Source organism: Camelus dromedarius, chromosome 22 (genome assembly GCF_036321535.1).
Source record: "Camelus dromedarius isolate mCamDro1 chromosome 22, mCamDro1.pat, whole genome shotgun sequence".
NCBI lineage: Eukaryota > Metazoa > Chordata > Mammalia > Artiodactyla > Camelidae > Camelus > Camelus dromedarius.
Window position 1 is genome coordinate 22708255 of NC_087457.1, and position 19910 is coordinate 22728164.

The window sequence follows — 19910 nt, forward strand, 5'->3', positions numbered from 1 at the left end:
ATAATTAGTCATTTTCTTCTGTTTTGGCCACCTTGTCTTGGCTAGCTGTGATTCTTACAAAATATATTGAAAATTTAATCTGCCGTATAAGTATACTAGCAGTGGAGATTTTTCATAGTGAGGCATGAGGTATATTTAAAGAAACAATGTGGTATTTATGGAGGGAGTAAGGGCACGTTGATTCAGCTGGAACTCTGTTTCTACTTCGTAGTTGTAACCTTGCTAAAAGTTAGCCTGTCTATAAACAGAGGATAATAATCCTATGAGGTCAAACTGTGTGAAATTGCTGGGGTTTTGTTCAAAAACAGTCAAATATTGGCCATTTTACATAGCTGACCTAAATAATTTCCCCTGTCTCATAGAATTTTTGAACTGAAGATAAAATTGAGATCATAGAGATATAAAACTTGCTGAGTTATCTGGAATGCTCTCTGAGTGCAGTGTGGTGTTTTCTATTTACTGTGATAAGTGTCACTATTTGGTAAATTCAAGTTAATATTATCCCTATTTTGATGTCTCAGTGGAGGAAAAAAATTGCTAAGCTCAAGTTAACTATGTAAAGTATACTTTGCCTCTTGAGATTATTGAGACTTGGGGCAGACCACAGATTGATCGCTCAAATCTAGTCAGAGTATGTGGCTTTAATCAGAGAAGAATTCATTCACCTTCTATCAGAAACATAATTTAATTGGACGTTATTTTGTATACGATATAATTCAAAATGCAGATGGAAATTTAAATGATTATATAACATCCATAATGAAAGCTCTTCTGTTTGAATTCTTTTATGGTTTTTTTTTTTTTTTTTAAAAGAGCCAGCCAGTATTTCTTGGCATTGTTTTCCTTCTGAAACATCAAAGGAGAGAAGTCTGTTGTACAACATTTTCACTCTTTGTCAGGCCACTATTTCTTAAGTAATCAAAGTAGATGTGTTTTGTACTTGATAGATAGCTGAGGGTTTTTGAAGTTTTATTAGCAGTTTATAGGACCTGAGGAACATCTTATTAACTGTGAGAAATACACTAGCCATACTTTATTTGACTTATCATTGGTACGAAAACAGAAAAAAATGCACACCGCTTGTCCCTGACTTGAAAGTTATCAGTCATGTGGAACTTTGTCCCAGGCCACTGTCTTCCCTGCTCTTCCTCCTCCCAATAGCTGTGATGGCGTTCCTCTTTGACCTGAAGGCCCTCGTGGACATGATGTCCATCGGCACCCTTCTGGCTTACTCCCTGGTCGCAGCCTGTGTTCTCATCCTCCGGTGAGTTGTCCTCGTGGCCAGACGATTCTGAAGAGTGTGTGTCACATGGGGCCCAGGAATTAAATAAAATTAGGGCTCGCTGACCTTGCTTCCAAGGAGCTAGCAGAGTTCTTCACAGAGGTGAGAGGCCACGGATGTAAAAACATCAGTACAAAGTGTAATCAGTGCATACTTGGTCCTTAAGCAAAGAATCAAATACAGTTGATAATTAGCAATAGATTGGCCTAATCTCTGTGAACAAGTTCTCATAATGCTTAAAAACACTGGGAAATACTGTTTTTAGCCCCAGTGAGCCAACTCGCTAAACTTTCATACTAAAGATTTAATCAAAGAGGCACACACACATATAGGCAAAGGATGTTCATGGAAAAGGTTGTTTACAATAGTGAAAAAACTAAACTAAACTAAATATCAATAGTAGAATAGTTAACCCACTCCTGGGCATATATCCAGAGGGAACTCTAATTTGAAAAGATGCATGCACCCCAATGCTCTATATACAATAGCCAGGATGTGGAAGCAACCTAAATGTCCATTGACAGATGTCTAGATAAAGAAGTTGTGGTATCTATATACAATGGAATATTACTCAGTGATAAAAAAGAATAAAATAATGCCACTTGCAGCAACATGGATGGACCTGGAGATCATCATTCTAAGTGAAGTAAGCCAGAAAGAGAAAGAAAAATATCGTATATCACTTATATGTGGAATCTGAAAAAGAAAAAGGAAAAAGAGGACACTAATGAACTCATCTACAAAACAGAAACAGACTCACAGACATAGTAAACAGTCTTATGGTTACTGGGGAAAAGGGAGTGAAAAGGGATAAATTTGGGAGTTTGAGATTTGCAAATGATAACCACTATATATAAAAATAGATAAAAACAAATTTCTTCTGTCTAGCACAGTGAACTGTATTCAATATCTTGTATTAACCTTCAATGAGAAAGAATATGAAAATGAATATGTGTATGTATATATGCATGACTGGGACATTATGTTGTACACCAGAAATTGACACATTATAACTAATTCTATTTCAATTAAAAAAAATAGTAGAATAGTTAAATAAATGAGGGTACCTTTATTCAGTGGACTCTTCTACAGCAAATAGAAATGATATTTAATTATATGGAGAAATCTTTCAGTTTCTGGATGCAAAGCTTTATGTAGCATCTGAAATTATTTAAGTAATAACATAAATTTACATGAAGAAATGATTTTTGCATATACACACACACACACACACACACACACACACACACACACACATATGCATCTATGCCTGGCTGAATGCTAGCAGTGATTCACACTGGGCAGTGGTGTTATGGGTGGTTAATTTTCTTCTGTATACTTTTGTGTATTTTTTCCTCAGTGAGTGTGTTTCTTCTTTAAATGGAGGACAAATGTTAAATTTAAGCAAAGGCTTCCCAGAGGGAAAGAGACCACGCTGGGGAGACCGGGGCAGATACTAGGAGGTGAGGCAGGCTGATGTCTTGAGGCCGGCTGAAGAGGAGAAGGATCAGTAATGAAGGCAAATGGAGTGACATTGGGACTGGACGTGCCAGTGCGGGCGACACTGGAGGACTCGGCTGGGAGAGTGGAGGGGAGGAGGCCAGGGAGGCAGGTTGCAGTGAGGCCCTCGAATGCCCCATGGAACACTGTTACTCTGTAGCTGATAGTTAATGTGGCTCTCTGTGCTGTTCTCATAAACTGTACCTCCTTTGGACATAGATATTTCCAGAATAATCATCCTGTGTTCACAGTTGCTTCACTTTAAAATGTGACTCTCTTCTGCATCTAATATACATAACTATCTTTTTTTTAACTCTTATTTTTTATTGTAGTGTAGTCAATTTACAATGTTAGTTTCAGGTGTACGGCAAAGTGATTCAGTTATACATAAACATACATTTTTTTTTCAGATTCTTTTCCATTACACCTCATTACAAGGTATTGAATATAGTTCCCTGTGCTATACAGTAGGTCCTTGTTGCTTATCTATTTTACATATAGTGATGTGTATTAATCCCCAAATTTGGTGGCTATCAGAGGAAATTCTGAGTTCCCCCAGATATTTCACTGAGTGGGTGTGTGGCCTGGCTCAGCGCCCCCGGGGGCTGCAGCCACGAGATGCGTGGATTTACTGCACGAGCTGTGAACGTAAATGTCTCCCTTCGAGTTTTAGGTGCTGGCGTCCTTTGAGCCACGTGTCTGTTTGAGAATTAAAACACAGACCTTTGTTTGGGGGTAGGTACCAGCCCGGCTTATCTTATGAGCAAACCAAATGTTGCCCTGGGAAAGAAGCTCTGGGATCGTGTGCCGACACTGCCTCCAAAAGCGAGTCCCAGGTCACTGTGCTGCCCCGACAGGGCTTCAGCCCCCGAGCCCTCTTCTGCCCCTCGCTCCTGCCCACACGACAATCCGCTTCTCTCGTGAGCTTTCTCGTAGGATTTCTGGGTAAGTCCCCTTCACCGCGCACATGACAAACACCCAGCGGGTGTGGAAGGTGAAGCAGGTGCCATGTACAAGAGGACAGGAGGACATGGTACCACTACCCTGAGTCCTGGGATTTGCACCTGATGGGTCACTAGGCGTTGAGGTCATCTTTATAATAGCAGGATAAATTAATCGTCTCTTGGGAATTGAAGAAGAAGGGAAGAAATTCCGCAAGGTGAGAGCGGCAGAAGTACAGAACTGGTACATTTCATCCGCTGTGAGGGTGCTTTGTGTGGGAAGCAAAGTGCACCTGCCAGTAACTGAGCCAGGACCCGAGGAGACTGGGAGGCAATGTAGCAAATCCCGTTTGCTCACCCACGGTTATGTCATCATTCATGTTTTCTGCAGCATTTGTTGAGGGTCATCAATGTGCCAGGAACTCTGCGGGGCCCTTGGGATAGCGAGGGAGATGGTTCTTGCTCTCACTGGGCTTTACAGATCAGGATGGTTGGTGGCAAACTAAGCACAGTACAGCTTCCTCTGAGAGCACACTGGATGGACCCCTAATGCAGACTTGATGTGCAGAGAGAGGGCGGGTGGGCGGTGATGTCACTCTCTGAAATAGGGAGGAACGATGCACATCCCATGTTGTTTGTTTCCATTGACGGTCAGTGTTTACAGCAACTGAACATGAACAAACTTGCTATGTCCCATCTGACAAAAGGGAAATATCCACCCCTGACAACAGCCCATCAATCCACGTGACAGCATCTCAGACAGGAGCAAGTGGGAAGAAAAAGCATGATGGTCGTGCTGGGGTGGGGTGGGGTGTCAGCTTCTAAGGAGGAGACGTTCATGAGAGAGCAAGAAACCAGGGGAAATCAGCCATTTCTTCCCAGAAGGAAAAATGAAAATCTTAGCATTTGGCAAAGTAGACAAGATAAGGAACTTGATGTCTTACCAGAACAGACTGTGTGAACTGGGGAGTCTGGGCGCAAGGCGTGTGCTGACTTTGTTTTGCGAATGTCTCGCAGCATTTCTCATTCTGGGCCTGAGTGTTCTGACCACGTATGGGGTCCGCGCCGTGGCCCGGCTGGAAGCCTGGAGCCTGGCTCTTCTGGTGCTGCTCCTCGTCCTCTGCGTCGCCGTGGTGCTCGTCATCTGGAGGCAGCCCCAGAACCAGCAGAAAGTCGCCTTTATGGTAGGTGTAATGAGCACAAGAGACCCTACGTATTGTGCCCATTTCCTCTTGTTCATTAGTGTTTGTGAATTGTTTCTTTAAAAAGACACACGCACGCACACGCACACGCACATACACACACAAGCACTTCTGATGATGCCAACCAGTGAACAAGAGTGTCACCATTCCTTGAGACTCCTCTTTGTCTTGTACGTTCTCCCTACATCGGCTGTCTTCCTGCCCTTTTCGAAAACTTGAATGTCCCCCATCACATTAGTCTGTATGATAGTGAGCCAATTTCTCGTCCAGTACTCTCCAGTGTCAGAAGAATAAGGAGGATAGTTTATTTATCCCCTCTCAGGAAGATTATTTCCCCCAAAAGCCCTTCCCCTGCAAGTGAAATTGTCCTGTTTGAACTAAGAGTGGCATTCAGGTTGAAGAGGGCTTCCTGGAGGTACCCCCCTGAGAAGCCATGAGTATCCAGGGTTCAGAGGCCTGCCCTGCTGACGTCTGAACTGAACCACTAAGCTCGAAACTAAACTAAAACCTAAAACCAGTTGCATCTTGGTGATGATGCAGGAGTTAGCGGGCTGGGAAAAACCCTCTGTTGCTTTGGGCTGCAGTAAACAATGTAAAATACGGTGCCCCTTTCAGTATTCGCTAGATGAATGCTTTTTTTATTCAGGTTGTCCTTTTTTGTAAGAATATAAACTTACTGACACAGTGTGAAAGTTGTATATGTCAAATTAGTTGCCACCATGTCAGAATAATTGGGGGAATGTGCCTTCAAACTTTGAGTATATTTAAGAAGATGTTTTCCTCTCTTAGGTTCCATTCTTACCGTTTTTGCCGGCCTTCAGCATCCTGGTGAACATTTACTTGATGGTCCAGTTGAGTGCAGACACCTGGGTCAGATTTAGTATTTGGATGGCACTTGGTAGGTGTCTTAATGTTTTCGCTTCCGGAACGTGGGCTCTCTCTTTCTGATGTCATGTGCTGTGGTTAGAGAAATGCGTCCCCTCCCCCTGCCTAGGAATAGTCTGTTTGCAGTTCCTTCCTCTGTGACCGTGATCATCCACCGCTTGTAGTTAGGGTGTATTTGAGACTTTCCCTCACATACGCTTTTTGTAGTGTTGAGTTTTGAGAAAGTAAATATAATTTTTCTGCAACAGCTGAAAAACATTTATTGAGAGAAACATACACCTCTTTAAGATTAAGTGTTAAAAATGAAGATGCGCATTCTACTGGGAGAACGTTTATCAGAGACCTTTTTTCTGGGATACCCTGCCTTTGCATTGTGTCCTTCTAACGTAGCACAGAAAGAGAAGGCAAAAAGGCCATTCTCTTCTATATCAAATTTTCCATACACAAAGTCATCCTTCAACACACCTAAAACATTGATTTTTTTTTTCTCTAACAGGTTTCCTGATTTACTTCGCCTATGGCATTAGACACAGCCTGGAGGGTAACTCGAGGGAGGACAAAGATGACGAAGATGATTATTCAGACAATCTTCATGCAGCAACAGAGGAAAAATCTGCCATGCAAGCCAATGACCATCACCAAAGGAACCTCAGTTTACCTTTCATATTCCACGAAAAGACGAGCGAATGCTAGTGGCGGCTGGTCCCCCGGCTCCAAGTACGTATCCCACATGGAGTGAACAGTGACAGGATGTCATCTGCACGCTAGGCTGTCGTGGGTTTTGCTGCAGACATGCTTCACCAAGATTTATGCCCGCTCACATGGATGACATCTCCTCACAGGGTGAATTGTGCATCTGGGGAAGCCTGAGCTCTCTCCTCAGTGATGAATTTCCCCCAAATTGTGGGAGAGTGTGTATGTGTGTACGTGTATGTTGGAGGAATATCAATGTGAAAAGTTGTTGGTGTTTTACTGTCACTGCATTGCATTTTTCCGGCATTGTCATGAATTGGTGGCATATACTGCACATACTGAAAGGGAGGTAATCACCGAATAGAAAAGTACTTTTTTCTATGTGCCGTGTGTGGTTGGGGAAATAACTGTTGCTTTTCCTTATTGGGCTTTTGTTAATGTCAGTTAGAACCTGTTAAAAATGCATTTACCCATCCTGGTGTCTGTCACTGGTTTGGAGTTAAGAGGGGGGCATAGGAAATGAGCCTTTTCTATAACTTAATAGATGCTAGCAGTGGATTTAGTGCAGATTTTTCTTCTGGAAGGTGGGACAGTTTGTGAAAACTTTAGCCAATAGAAGTGTGCGTGTCCGCTGGACCGTGCAGGTCAGGGGCGGCCTCCTGCATCACCACGTGACAGGCACCCCTTCTCTGAGCACAGTGGTCCTTAAATGTGAGGCCTTCACCTGCTGTGAATGATTTATCTGCCCCCCCCCCCCCGCCCCCTGCCCGCAGTCCAGTGAGGGGCTCGAGAGAGGTGCTGTGATCTACTGGGGACCCTTTGTCCTAAAAAGTGAAAGTGGTCCCCAGGACCAGGAGCTCGTGTAAGTGGCAAAGGTGAGGGTATATTTGAAAGTCAGAGTAGACATATGCTTGGATAAGTAGACCCCAAGCATCCTTGTTTTAAAAGTCACTTAAAATAAGCCAGTAGAATCTCCTAGATCACACAGTTGGTGGCATGATTCATACTTTTCCCCGTTACTTCATAAATAATCACAGATTTTTTTTCCTAACCTTGTCAGGCACAGAATTCATTTCTTTGCTTCTACTATTATTTTGTCTTGTCCTAGATATGAGGAGCTATGGTAGCAAATTCTGTCTTTACTATATGCAAAAGAGGAAGAAAGTGAAGAGAAAACTCCCCTCTTCTAACTTTAAAGTGCCTATTAAGATATTAAAGGGCATTTGACCCAGTTTGAGGGGTTTGGATCTAATTTGCCTCTGACGTTCCTTTTGGAAACATTTAAGGGATGTTTTTCTCCCCCCGTCCCATAATTGATTTAGCACTTTTTACTTCCTTTATTTTTAAATGACCACACTAAAGCTATTAACACAAGCTCCAGTATCCTACAAAAACTCATCAGGAGTTGGGAAATAGAGTATTTTGGTAAAATACATGATTATTTAAAACGTCAAGCTGAAAAATTAACCAAAGTGAATTAAAGCCATATAAACACAGTAACCTTTGTATGAATAAATGATTTGTTTTTATATGTGAGATTCTCTAATTACTGTATTTTACTTTATAGGGTCTCTAATAGTGGACTATCTCTCCGCAGTGGGTTTTGCTTCTCATGAGTTATTTTTCTTACAAATAATTATGTGGTTCACTCAGTGAGACTAGCGACTAAACACTTATCTGCGTATGGGTTATATTTCCAGGATGAACATGATCGAGCCCAGGTGACCAGCTTAATCCAAAGGCAAGGAAAACATTGGTTTTTTGTCAGCTCTTCCAAGAGATCCGTCATTTTACTGATGTCATTAAAAAGCAAATTATAATCGTTTTGTCTAACTAAGAGTTTATTGTGATTAAATATCAAACAAACAGGTAGAAAGCCTGGGTTTCTGGCTGCTAGTGTTGTGGCATCGCTTAGAGCTCAGTATGAACATTCCACAATGTCCAGGGTGCACACGGTAAAATCTGAAGCCCAGAATTCTTTCAAGCTGCACGTTTTACTGGAGAGGAAGAGTTGGCTATGCAAGCGGTCACATATCTTTGTAAGCACTAATCGTAAGTCCTTGCTGTTACTGCAATACACTGAGAAGCCCTTTTCCTCTCTAATCAACCTAGAATAGTCCCTTCGCACCGGGAACAGGAAGACTTTCCTATGTGAATAGTAAACCTTTTACTGTAACAAAATCAAGAAGTTTGTTTAGAACGTGACAGGCAGCTAAAACCACTATGCCCGCTGTGTTCAATTAGGAGCAGGATTTAGTTAAAAATTCTTTTTCTGCCTTGAAACACTTTGCAAACACAAATGTCTATGAAAAAATGCTTTTGTTCATGACTATGCTTTTTTTGTGTGTGAAAACTCAAATGTATGTATGTATGCGTGAGTGTGTGTATATATATACACGTATATATTTGTATGTGTGTGTGTATTTCACATGTCAGTGTATGAGTCAGTTGGGTTATGGGGGGCTTTGGAAATGATATTGTTGTCTAGACTTAAAAAACCCAACTGGTGGAGAAAAAAATAATGTTTTATTTTGATAGGTTTGCTTATACAAAAACTTTAGGTTTTAAACTATTTTGTAATAGACAGCGATCTTATATGTATATTTTCTATAGATAGATTCTTTAAGAAAGATATATTTATAATGTTTCTAACATGAAATCACTGAAGTCTAGTGCATTATAACAGGTGCTTGATGATCTGCTGTGGAGCTGGGCTGGGCCTTAGGGAATTTCTGCTTACTTGCTTCTGTTCCATCTTTTCTGGCTTCTCTGTCTTGGTTTGTACTTACTAGGAAAAGCCAGGACTACCAGCTCTTTTACCACCTCTCTGTTCCTACATTTGAATTCATAACCTTTGGAATGAAATATTGTTTTTATTTTCTTGGGATGACCAGCATGTTCTGTATGGATTTGACTGGTCGTCAGTCACACTTACGTAAAGTCCTTTCCAGAAATTAAAAGATGCATATACATTTTCTTAATTGTGTTTGAGTAAAAACCAGCTTAAATTACTTTTTTTTAACATTTATTTTATTGTCTTTTTTTTTTTTTTTTTTTTTTTTGTAATGGAGGCACTGGGGATTGAACCCAGGGCCTCGTGCAAGCTAAGCATGAGTTCTACCACTGAGCTGTTACCCTCCCCTTTAAGTTCCTTTTCTTGTTTGCACTAGAAAATATGCTCTCTGACCCAATTTCAGTGAGAAGCTTCTTAGTATGGCACCTTTATTTTATACTCTTAAAAAAAGGAAGATTTGTGAATAACCACATATAGGCCACATCTGCCCAACATTTAACAAGGCAGCTATGAAAATTCAAGTTAAAAACTGTTTATTAGAAAACTTACATGAGAACTTTTGGTATAGACTGAAATACAAATGATGGCTCAATCACATTTTCCCCAGAGACGAACATCGGGTAAAAGTAAGACCAAAACATCATTTGAGGTATTTACATGAAAGAAAAACCTAACCTCGCCCTATATAAATCTTTGCTATTATCAACCACCGTTGGTAGAAAATATTTGTTGCAGAATTACCTTCCTTTAAAAGACTTCTTTTAATTTTTTCTGAATAAAGGACTTTTTAAACCTCTTTATTTTTAATATTTGCCAAAATATTTTCTATGTCCTAAGTGTATACAGGGAGATGTTGAAGTCTTTCAAATTAGAATTTTTATTTACCAAATTATTTTCTGAACGTACTTGAATGTTTAGCACGGAGAGTAAGGAAAAGTGATCGCCCTCTAGTGCTGACAATGGCAGAGGGAGCAGATTAGTCTTATCTTTTTTCCTCTTAGATCAGCATATTCTGCGATTATGACGCACATGATAAAATTATGCCAAGATTCCAACTCCCTGTTCCCTGTGATGTTGTTCCGGATGTTTCTGCCTGATTTCTCCTGATGCATTTCAAGCGACAATACTAATCAAACCAAAAATACAATTTCCACAGAATTTTAAAGGATGGGGTTTAGAGTGTATGTCATGGAGTATTAAAAATTCACATGATTAGTGTGAATTTGGGGGGGGTGTAATTAACTGGGCTTTTTTGTGTGTTTTTGTTCTTTGGCTAGTCCCAAAATAGTGCCTTCTTTGTACATTTTCTCCTGAAATTTCCTAACTTGTCCTAAAACATCAAGGGAAAAAGTACCGAAGTTCATGTAGGAAATAATGCCAGCACAGGTCATTTTTCAGTCCCATAGGTGTGAGAGGAAGGTCGCTTGACTTTGTTGCTTGGCTGAGTTTTTTTTCTTTCCCCTCCTTGTATAATTATATTTAAACTTTTTTTTTTTAATTGAAGTATAGTCAGTGACAATGTGTCAGTTTCCAGTATACCATTTTTAAAATGACTTTCATGTTTCTGGATTTTGAGAGGCCTGATCTGTTATTGTTGTGGTTGTTGGTTCAGTGGTTGGTTTCACATTCATTATTGTTTGTGGGTAGATGGTGTAGTTTTGTCGATTTCCAATGCGTTTTTCTATCGCTCAACCCAATTGGCAACCCTGTTTGCTGGGAGCACTGCCTTAGCTTTTATTCACCATGGCTGAAGCCACTGCCACTGTCTCTGGTCTTAACAATCCCTCACTGACCACTGACAGCCCCATGGGGATCATAACCTGGACCCTGGGTCAGGAGCACTGCAAGATGTGAGCATCTCTAGCCATCCCTACTGGGTGGGGTCTGGGGATGACAGGGGAGGAGGTAAAGTGAAAAACTTCACATGAAAGGAAGGTAGTTTGGGGCCCTTAATATCAGCTCCAAATATCCCATGATCCATCAAGGTAAATGATAAGGACCAAGGAAACTCTCTGACTCTTGGAAAGGATGTCTGTTTCCTGGAGCTGGCACTGTAGGTCCTGGCTTACTGTGACATCGCACGAGCATTAACAGCCTTGGGGTGGGGAGTGCATGGGCCAGGGCTCAGTCAGTAAAGAACCTTGTATTGCCAGCAGGGTAGGTTTCTCCGGCCCGTGTCTGGGGTTAACAGGCTCTTCATCTTTGGTGCCCAGTTGTCTTATTGCTTTATTTTGTCATCATTGTACTTAACAGAAAGTGTCGATAGGGCCTAAAACCCTACAGAAATTCTATGTCTATAAAAGCCAACAGATACATTGGTCTTATGCTAATGTAGAGATTTTTGTTTAGTAGGTAATTTTAAATTTAAATGTTCTTAATGATGATCAGTGTCCCTTTTTACTTATAAAGTTGGATTATTTTTTAGAATTTATAATAAATAAAAACTATTGCTGCTTTACCACTGTAAAATATGCTTTCTAATGTGACCATGTATTTTTAAAATAAATTTTAATATGACTTATAATACTGTGGTATGCATGTGTATCATACTTACCTAAAGCATACATTTCACACATATCTAATTTAAACTGCTTTTTTATTTGGGAAGCTTTATAACTCAGAAATATAGTACCATCTAAATGGAAACAATTATGTCATTAAGGACACTCACCTGGCAGCCTAGAGCCTACTGTATGACTGCCGAGTCCTACAAAATAAAAGAGATGTCTTCATGTATCCTCAGTCCTTGCAGCACATTACAAAAAGTCTCAGTTGCTCCTGCAGCATGCCACCCTGGAACCACACACGTGGGGTCCCACCACTTCCACTGCCATTCAATGGGCAAATCTCTTCGACATTGCTTTTGTCTGTAAGAAGCTCTTTGATATTCTTCTGACCAAATCATACCTTTTAGTAATTGGTGATCAGTTTGTATAACTAACAAATTTTTTTATGGTATAGGGAATAAATATTTTCCAACTTCAGCCTTCTTTACCCTTTGATGGGGAGGGAGGAGTAAAAGAGTCTTCTGACGTGTCTCTAAGTTACTTAAAATTGCAACTCTCTTGAATTAGCTTGTTTAGTTTTGAAATGTCATTGTGTATACACTTAAGTCCTATTGATTCTTATAAATTGGAGGGAACACCATGCTGAATTAAATAAACTTTAGTATCAATTTAGCCTGCATTGAAAGTCAAGCTAAAACAGCAAAGTATTTCCCAAATGGAAACCTGAAACCAGATTTATCTTATTGTTGGCTTGATTAAGATTGTTAACTAGGTCTTGAGGCCCCACCTCTGCACTGGAACCACAGGATCACGCGAAGGAAAGTGATCCCTCGGAGCTGTGTCTGGGCCGTGGGTCCAGCCAGGAAGCCCTGGAGGTAGGAACACTATCTCTTTAGTGATTTTTAAAGAAGGCCACAGATAGACTTCCATTCCAGGAATCCAGTGTATTGCTGAGAAACTGTGCTGGTAAGTCCCCATCTGTCTGTCTGGAAAGAGAGATTCATTTCATCCCATAAACTATCTCCAAAAAATTGTTGAAGGACATACAAAAATGACCAGTGTCTCATTATCTTAACTTGCCTTTTAAAGTAGGGCAAAGTGTGGGTGAAATTGTCTAGAAAGAAAATCAGCTCAATACTGATTTACTCACTTGAAACTTTATTTTTAAAATTTATTTAATTTTAATTTTTTTATTGAAGTGTAGTTGATTTACAATTTTAATTTCAGGTGTGCAGCAAAGTGATTCAGTTATACATATACATACATGTATATATTTTCTTTTCAGATTCTTTTCCATTACATGTTATTATAAGAAATTGAATATGGTTCCCTGTGCTATACAGTAGGTCCTTGTTTATCTATTTTATGTATAGTGGTGTGTCTGTTAATCTGAACTCCTAATCTATGCCCCACCTCCCACTGCCCTTTCCCCTTTGGTAACCGTTGTCACCTGAACCTTTCTTGTTAACAGTTTCATAGCCCACTGTTAAATACTTTAAGGTGCTGGAGATTTCAAATGTCATAATCCCTGGTAAAGAATCCTTGTCACTCTCTACTAACCCTGGAGCCGTCAAAGTGAAGATGGAAACCCAAGCTGGAGACTGCCCTGCCCAGGTGCACTACACAGCTCAGGGTGGGGCCGAATCTCCGGATGGGAAGCAAGCTCATTTCCAGGCTCCATGTTCCCTAACCCACAAGTACACTATCATCGAGATGATTCAGGTTTCGAGGGTCCCCCAATGGCTGAGTCTCCCGGTCTCCAGAATCTTCCCCCATCTGCTCATTCAGGCCTGATATTTCTTCCAGCAAAAACCGGCGGTTTCACCAAGTTGTAAATGGCTGATAGCAAATGATTTTCAGAAAGTGAGCAAATAGGCAGGAGAAAGCAAATGGCTCGGGAGAGTTGAAGCAGAAATGCAGGACACCGTTGAGCAAAGACAAAGCAAGGATGGGAGAGGATGGAAGTTTTAAGTCACTGATATTTCAGCTGAGAGTTGTCCCTCTTCCCAGAGGCGTTTGGAGGCTGTCATAACTAGCCAAGGGCTAGAACGTCTTGGCAGCATGCTGCATCCCAAAGCTGGGAGAGCCATTTCTGCCCATCTATTTTAAGTAGACCAAGATTCTGGGATCCTTGCCTTGCCCTCTAGGACCATAAAAAAGCTCTGGCATTTATTTTAGAATGAGAGTCTCGGTGCTATATTTAAAACCACTAAAGCTAGCTCCTACTCAAACCTTCAAACACTAATTTAAAAAAAAATTCATCTTGATTGTATTTCTACAGTTAATGAAGACTAGTTAGAGAAGATGTCCTATTTTGGGCGAGAGGCAGTGGATGTCCAAAATATAGACCGACATTTTTTTCTTACCTAACAAATCCCGGATGTTATTCACCACCTTGAAGGGGGAGAAAAGTAGAGGGAGCAGAGTAGGCAGACTTTTCAGGACAAAGCAGTCATAAATGATGACCATTATTTAAGATTTATGATGAAAACGCTATGTATAAATAACTCACAAATGAATCATAATGGAAGCACTGAAATTTCTCTTTAGCCTTTGGAAACCGGGAGGGGTTGCTGATACTGCTGCTTACCATCCCTCAGAAACACAGTGTATATACCAGCTTGTGCTTCTGAAGAGAATGAGGAGAAATGTGCTTTTACAGACCTAAGTCTACATGTGCAGCCGGCTCCCCAGCTCCGGTCACACTCCCCCGTCCCCAGTCCCCCATTTCCTGGTTTTTGCTTCTCTCTGCTATTTTCTCTCCAAGTCTCCGTTTCTTATGCCGCCGATGCCACTGGCTGCTGCCCTTGCTCTCCAGACAATGCTGCACTCTCCCAAGTGTGACCGTGGTTCCCTGGACACTGTTTTTAAGAGGCTGTGTCTGTGTTGTCAGGCTCCCCTCTTCCCGCATCAGGAAGCAGCTGATGATTCGGGGGAGGCTTGGACCCTCTGATTTGTTTCATCCCTGAGCCACCACCATGCTTCATGAGGTTGGGGGTCAGTGGATTACAAACACTGAAGGTGAGTGCAAGAGTGCGGTGGAGGGAGCAGAGGGTCAACAGCTAAGAAAGAAAAAGTGAGTCTTGCAGGTAATATGGTCATTTATCTAAAATCCCAAGAGATCAATTGAAAACTGTTTGGACTATACTAAGAGGGTCCACTAAGGTGACCAGATACAAGCATACAAAAATGAATCATGCTAGAAACCAGGCTTCATGTGGTGTCTGACTTAGAGCTGTAAGACAATACTTATTTTAATTGGCCATCATGACAGCAGTGGTTGGAGAAAGGATGGAAAAGATGAACACAGAGAATCTAATAATAAAATTCCTTCTCACCCTAGAGACAAGCAAATGGGTTTTTACAGTGAAACACAAGCAGTAAAAAATGCAACTTGGGCAGTTTTAGTTTTCCCGTTCAGAGTCATCCTGTCATGGTCTCATTTGAGGATAACAAGCCTCGTGCTTAATCAGCTACATTTCTTGGAATGCCCTTATATTTCTCGTAACCCTTGCTCCCATCCTAACAGACCGTACGTGTTCCCAGGGCTGCTGCAGTGAAGTGGCACAGAATTGGGTTTGCAGAACTCCAAAATTGTTGTCCTAATAACAACATTAACCAATTAAAAAATTATAATAGAGACACAACAGTAGACTGGAACAAATGGAAAGATATATAACATTATGGCACAATAATAATTAACATAAGATCAATGATAGGGGCATCCTTTGCCCAAATAACTAAACATACTATAAATAAGCACCAATTCATGCGGTGTGGTATTGTTATAGGTAAAGAGATCAACAGAATACAAGAACTGAAACAGACCCATGTACATATGTAATTTAATCCACACTAAAAGTCAATTTCAAATAGATGGAAAAGGACCAATCATTTAACAAATGATACTGTGCCACCAACCATCCAACTGGAAGCACATAAATTAGATTTCTAACTTGGCGATACCAAAAACAAAAAAAATGTATGGGTTGATTTAAAGACTAAACATGAATGGCAAAATTATAAAAGTTTTAGATGAAAATACAAAATATGTAGTTTGATAATTTGCAGCACAGAAGGCCTACCTAAGGAGATACAAAACCCAGAAGCCATGAAAAAAGTTACTGAAAAACGTAATTGCTAAACATTTGTTGTAATTGCTTGAAGCAAGGCACCGTTAGCAAAGCTAAAACACGAGCAAAGGATTAGAAGAAAATGTCTGCCATTTGTGTAACACCCGAGAACTTATTAGCCAGGACATATTAAGATTGTATTACATTACGACAATAATTAAAAAGAGCTCAATTTTCCAAAATTCTCAATTTACAAACGCAGATGGCTAATACAAATACGATGAAAAGCTTGTCCTTAATAAAAGGACTGGGAATTGAAAGAACATAACGAGACCCCCCTCCCCAGGTTGTAAAAATCAAATGGGTTCATCACATTTAGCACTGGTGGGTGTATGAAGAAACAGGTAGGCTCACGTGCTCCCGAAGAAAGTAGAACTGGCCATAAATAGGAACAGCTTTGTGGAACTGGCAGTATTAATCAGGAATGTTAAATATCACGGCCTTGCGATGAATAATTTCACTTCTAGGTGTCTATGTTACAGAGATAGTCATGGACATAGAAACATTTGGATAAGGACAGTTACCGCAATATTTTTTTGTAAGAGTTTAAAAAAACAAGCAAATTATCTATAAACAGCAAAATTTAAACGATGGTGCATCTACTATGAAATATTTAACGGCTAGAAGGAGGGGTCAGGAACATGAAAGGATATTCTTCTTACTTTTATCATCTCCTGTCCTATATAATTCTGTGATGGTTTAAACTATTTTTAAATGGATTAAGTACTTAAAAAGAAACCAGTTCCTTTTAAGACAAGGAAAGCACAGATGGAGTCACTGAGCACAGCTCTTGTTAACGCCAACCGCGTTCACCTGTGGGGCCGTCTGGTCTCCTGTGAACCAGCCGCAGGGGCTTGTGGGAAAAAGCTGCGGCGGGATTCCGGGCGCAGCGCGGCTCCGAGGCTCCCAGGGCATCTGCGCCTTCACGCCCGTCTGCGTTCGGCTTTTAAGAATTCATTAAAATTTTAGGTGTCTTCTCTTAATGGCTTGTTTTAACACAGCCACCTACTCCTCCCCACTCCTGCAAACGGTGGGGCAGATTGTGTGTTCTCCCGGGAAGGCCTGGCAAGTCTGTGCATCTGGGCCCTTGGCCATCCTCGCTCTCTGCCGTCGAGCCTATGAGGTAAGTCACGAAGTGCTCGCCTCCAGTCTTGGGGGTTCGAGAGGGGCGGCTTTGTGGTCAGGCGGGCCCTGTATGAAAGCTCTCGTGTGTAGTGATTCCAACAGCTCGTTTTAACAAGTAGAGTGAGGGTTCAACCCGGAGACGTGGGAGTCAGACAAAACCCACATTACAGCTTCCTACCAGTTTGACTTTAGGCGTCCTCATCCATAAAATGGGGTCGATATCAAACACAGCCGACCCCCTAGGCTTTTTGTTGACAGGAACAACAAGAAATGCACATTAAGGGTTTTATTGCTCTGCTTGGAACACAATAAGTTCCTAATAAATAATTATTACTTTCCAGGAACAGGTGTTAGGATACAAAATTTAGTAAGACCCATTTCCTGCCCTTGAACTCAGGACTGTGCAGAAGCACAGCCAGACTGACAGCTACGTTCCTCATTTTGTGATAGCTGCTCCCGTGAAGCATTCTACTAGGAAACTGCTTAGCCCAGCTGGGAGGCGGTGAGGTCTGAGCTAAGCCTTGCAGGATGAGTTAGGCCAGGGATGGGGCTGGGGAGGGGTGGTGAGAGGGCAGGCAGGTGGTGAAAGGAGGGACTATTGGGGGTGGAGGGAGCAGGGGAGCAGTGGACTCCCATGGTGGCTGGGTGGGTGGGGGGTGGGCAGGGGGAGTGTGTCATGTGTGTGGAGGACAGGACAAGGAGCCGCTACTGAGAGAGGAAGCAGGAGACGCCAGCAAGGCTGGAGAACTGTTGTGAACCTCACTGGAGAGCCTTTGAAAGGTTTTAATCGGGTTGGATTATTTTAGAGTTGCATCTGAAGATGAATCTGATTGCTGGGGAAAGAAGGATTGAGGTGGACGGCGGGGCAGGGAGGCCCCCTAGAAGGCTGTGGCCACTTGCTGATGAAGATAACAGCCTGAGCAGGAGCAGTGAGGCCCGGGATGATGGTGAAGAGGGGTGGACTTGATGCATGGTCAGCAGGTAGACCTGGCCGGACTGGGCCACCATGTGGAGGGAGGGGCAGGAGGTGTAGACTTAAACCCTAGGCTCCAACAGAGTGAGAGCAAAGTTGTCAGCTTCATGAAGTCAGGAGCTGGTGTGGATGCAGCTACTTGGGTTTGTTTTCTGGCACAATCCCTCCTGAACACCCAGTTGACTCTTACGTAAGGCAGTGGGACTTTGGAATAAAAGAGAAAAGGGGAAGTTTCTCCAAAACTGGACACTGGGGAAGGAGCTGCCTGCAGGACCCTCTGAAGGCACAGCAGCCTCCGGATTTGGAAGCCCCAGGGCCCTAACGTCTCAGCTGCAAGGGAGACGCCAGTGTCCAGCAGGCACACGGCTGAGTGCAAAGCCAGAAAAACTGGGGGCAGTGGTCTCGTGAGTGAGCGCAAGTGAGAGACCTTCTGGGAATGAAGACAAATACTTAAGGGGTATTTTTTACAGATTATTAAGGCTGTACCTGAGCAGGTGGGAAAAGCGCTGGTGACATTTGGACAATTATGATCAATTGTGATCCAATCAGTACCCCCAGGATTAGGCTGGGCCTTCTTGAAGTTGGTAAACTTGGTAAAACGCCTAGAACTGGAGAAGTTCGAAGACTGACTTTTAATTGACATTTCACCCTCATCCCTTGCTCTGTGCCTGGAAAAAGCACTGCGCCTCACGGCTCCGCCAGGGGGCAGGAGAGGTCACATTACACAGAATTAAAAAAAAAAAAAAAAAAAAAAAAAAAAGCCCAAACTTTTCCCCCAAATCTGTGTTCTTCCTCATGAAACCGAATCCTCCAGCTGTGGCGTCCCAGGCGCCCGCCCCTCGCCCGCCGCCTCCCCTGGCGCCCCTGTCCTCACCCTGCGCTGTCCGTGCACCGCGGACCCGCTGTCCCCAGCGCCTCTGCCCCTTGCCTTGAAGATGAAGGTTTGGCTGCTGCTGGGTCTTCTGCTGGTGCACGAAGCGCTGGAGGATGGTGAGTGACTCTGGGTGCGGGTGCTACCCGGCTTGTGCCCTGACTTGATCCCCGATCCCCCCAGCCCTCGGCGCCCTCCAGTTCTTCCTGTAACTTCTGACCTTCCGAGGCCCGGCCCTGGAGCCACTCCCTGCCCCGTGCACCTGCCCTCTCTTAATAGGGTCTCCTTGCGTCCCTCTCTCCACCTCCCCTCGGAGCCCCTGGGACGCTGGCAGCTGCCCCGGCCCTTAGGCTCCCCACCAGAACCGCTCCAGCGCTCCGGTAAAGCCCTCGGCAGCGGGCAAACCGAGCACCCCCAGGCAGCGCCTGGTCCAGCCCCCAGTGTCAACGTGTCGGTCTGGGAGGCGGCGCGGGCTCGCGGATCGCTGCCACCTCCCTGCGATTTTCGCCCCGGGATTAGGATCTCTGCTTCTGAGGGTGGTGCCGCCGAGGCTGATTCCTTTGCAAAATTCGAAGTGTCCCCCTCCCCTATTTGCAGTCCTAGATTTGTTTCGTGTATCAACTTGGGCTTGAATCCTGCAAGATGTACCTAAGTCTTAGACTAGATATTTCTGTATTAAACCTTTTCAAAACGACTCAAAACCGCACAGCTCTTACACTTCTTCTATAATTGGAGGGGAAAATGAAGAAAATGATGTTCGTACAGTGGATGGGGGCCCTTGTGCCGCTACAGTTTTTTTTTAATGTGTGCCGGTCCTGGGTCCACCCTGTTGTGTAGACTCAAACCACAGGGCCAGGCTCTTGTGTATGTGCGTGTATTGTTATATTTCTATTATCTGTATTTCTGTTGGCATTTTAATTCTTTTGTTGGCTGCATTATTTATGCGATTGGTGGTACATTTGTACAGGTATGCTTTGCATCTGATACATCCTGGCATCCTGAAA

General features: G+C 42.7%; 2 protein-coding genes across 3 annotated transcripts in view; both read left to right on the forward strand.

Annotated features, from left to right (window-relative positions):
• The window catches only part of SLC7A2 (solute carrier family 7 member 2), a 59982-nt gene extending 49177 nt beyond the window's left edge, over positions 1–10805 (forward strand). For both annotated transcript variants that reach the window (XM_031440214.2, XM_031440217.2), the window contains exons 8-12: positions 1162–1264; positions 3522–3727; positions 4741–4907; positions 5715–5823; positions 6307–10805. In XM_031440214.2, coding sequence (XP_031296074.1) covers positions 1162–1264; positions 3522–3727; positions 4741–4907; positions 5715–5823; positions 6307–6503 — 782 coding nt within the window. In that variant the 3' untranslated portion in view covers positions 6504–10805. The remainder of the gene's footprint in view (positions 1–1161; positions 1265–3521; positions 3728–4740; positions 4908–5714; positions 5824–6306) is intronic.
• Positions 10806–18842: 8037 nt separating this feature from the next.
• The window catches only part of PDGFRL (platelet derived growth factor receptor like), a 37814-nt gene continuing 36746 nt past the window's right edge, over positions 18843–19910 (forward strand). The window contains exon 1 of the mRNA XM_010995712.3: positions 18843–19025. Coding sequence (XP_010994014.1) covers positions 18971–19025 — 55 coding nt within the window. The 5' untranslated portion in view covers positions 18843–18970. The remainder of the gene's footprint in view (positions 19026–19910) is intronic.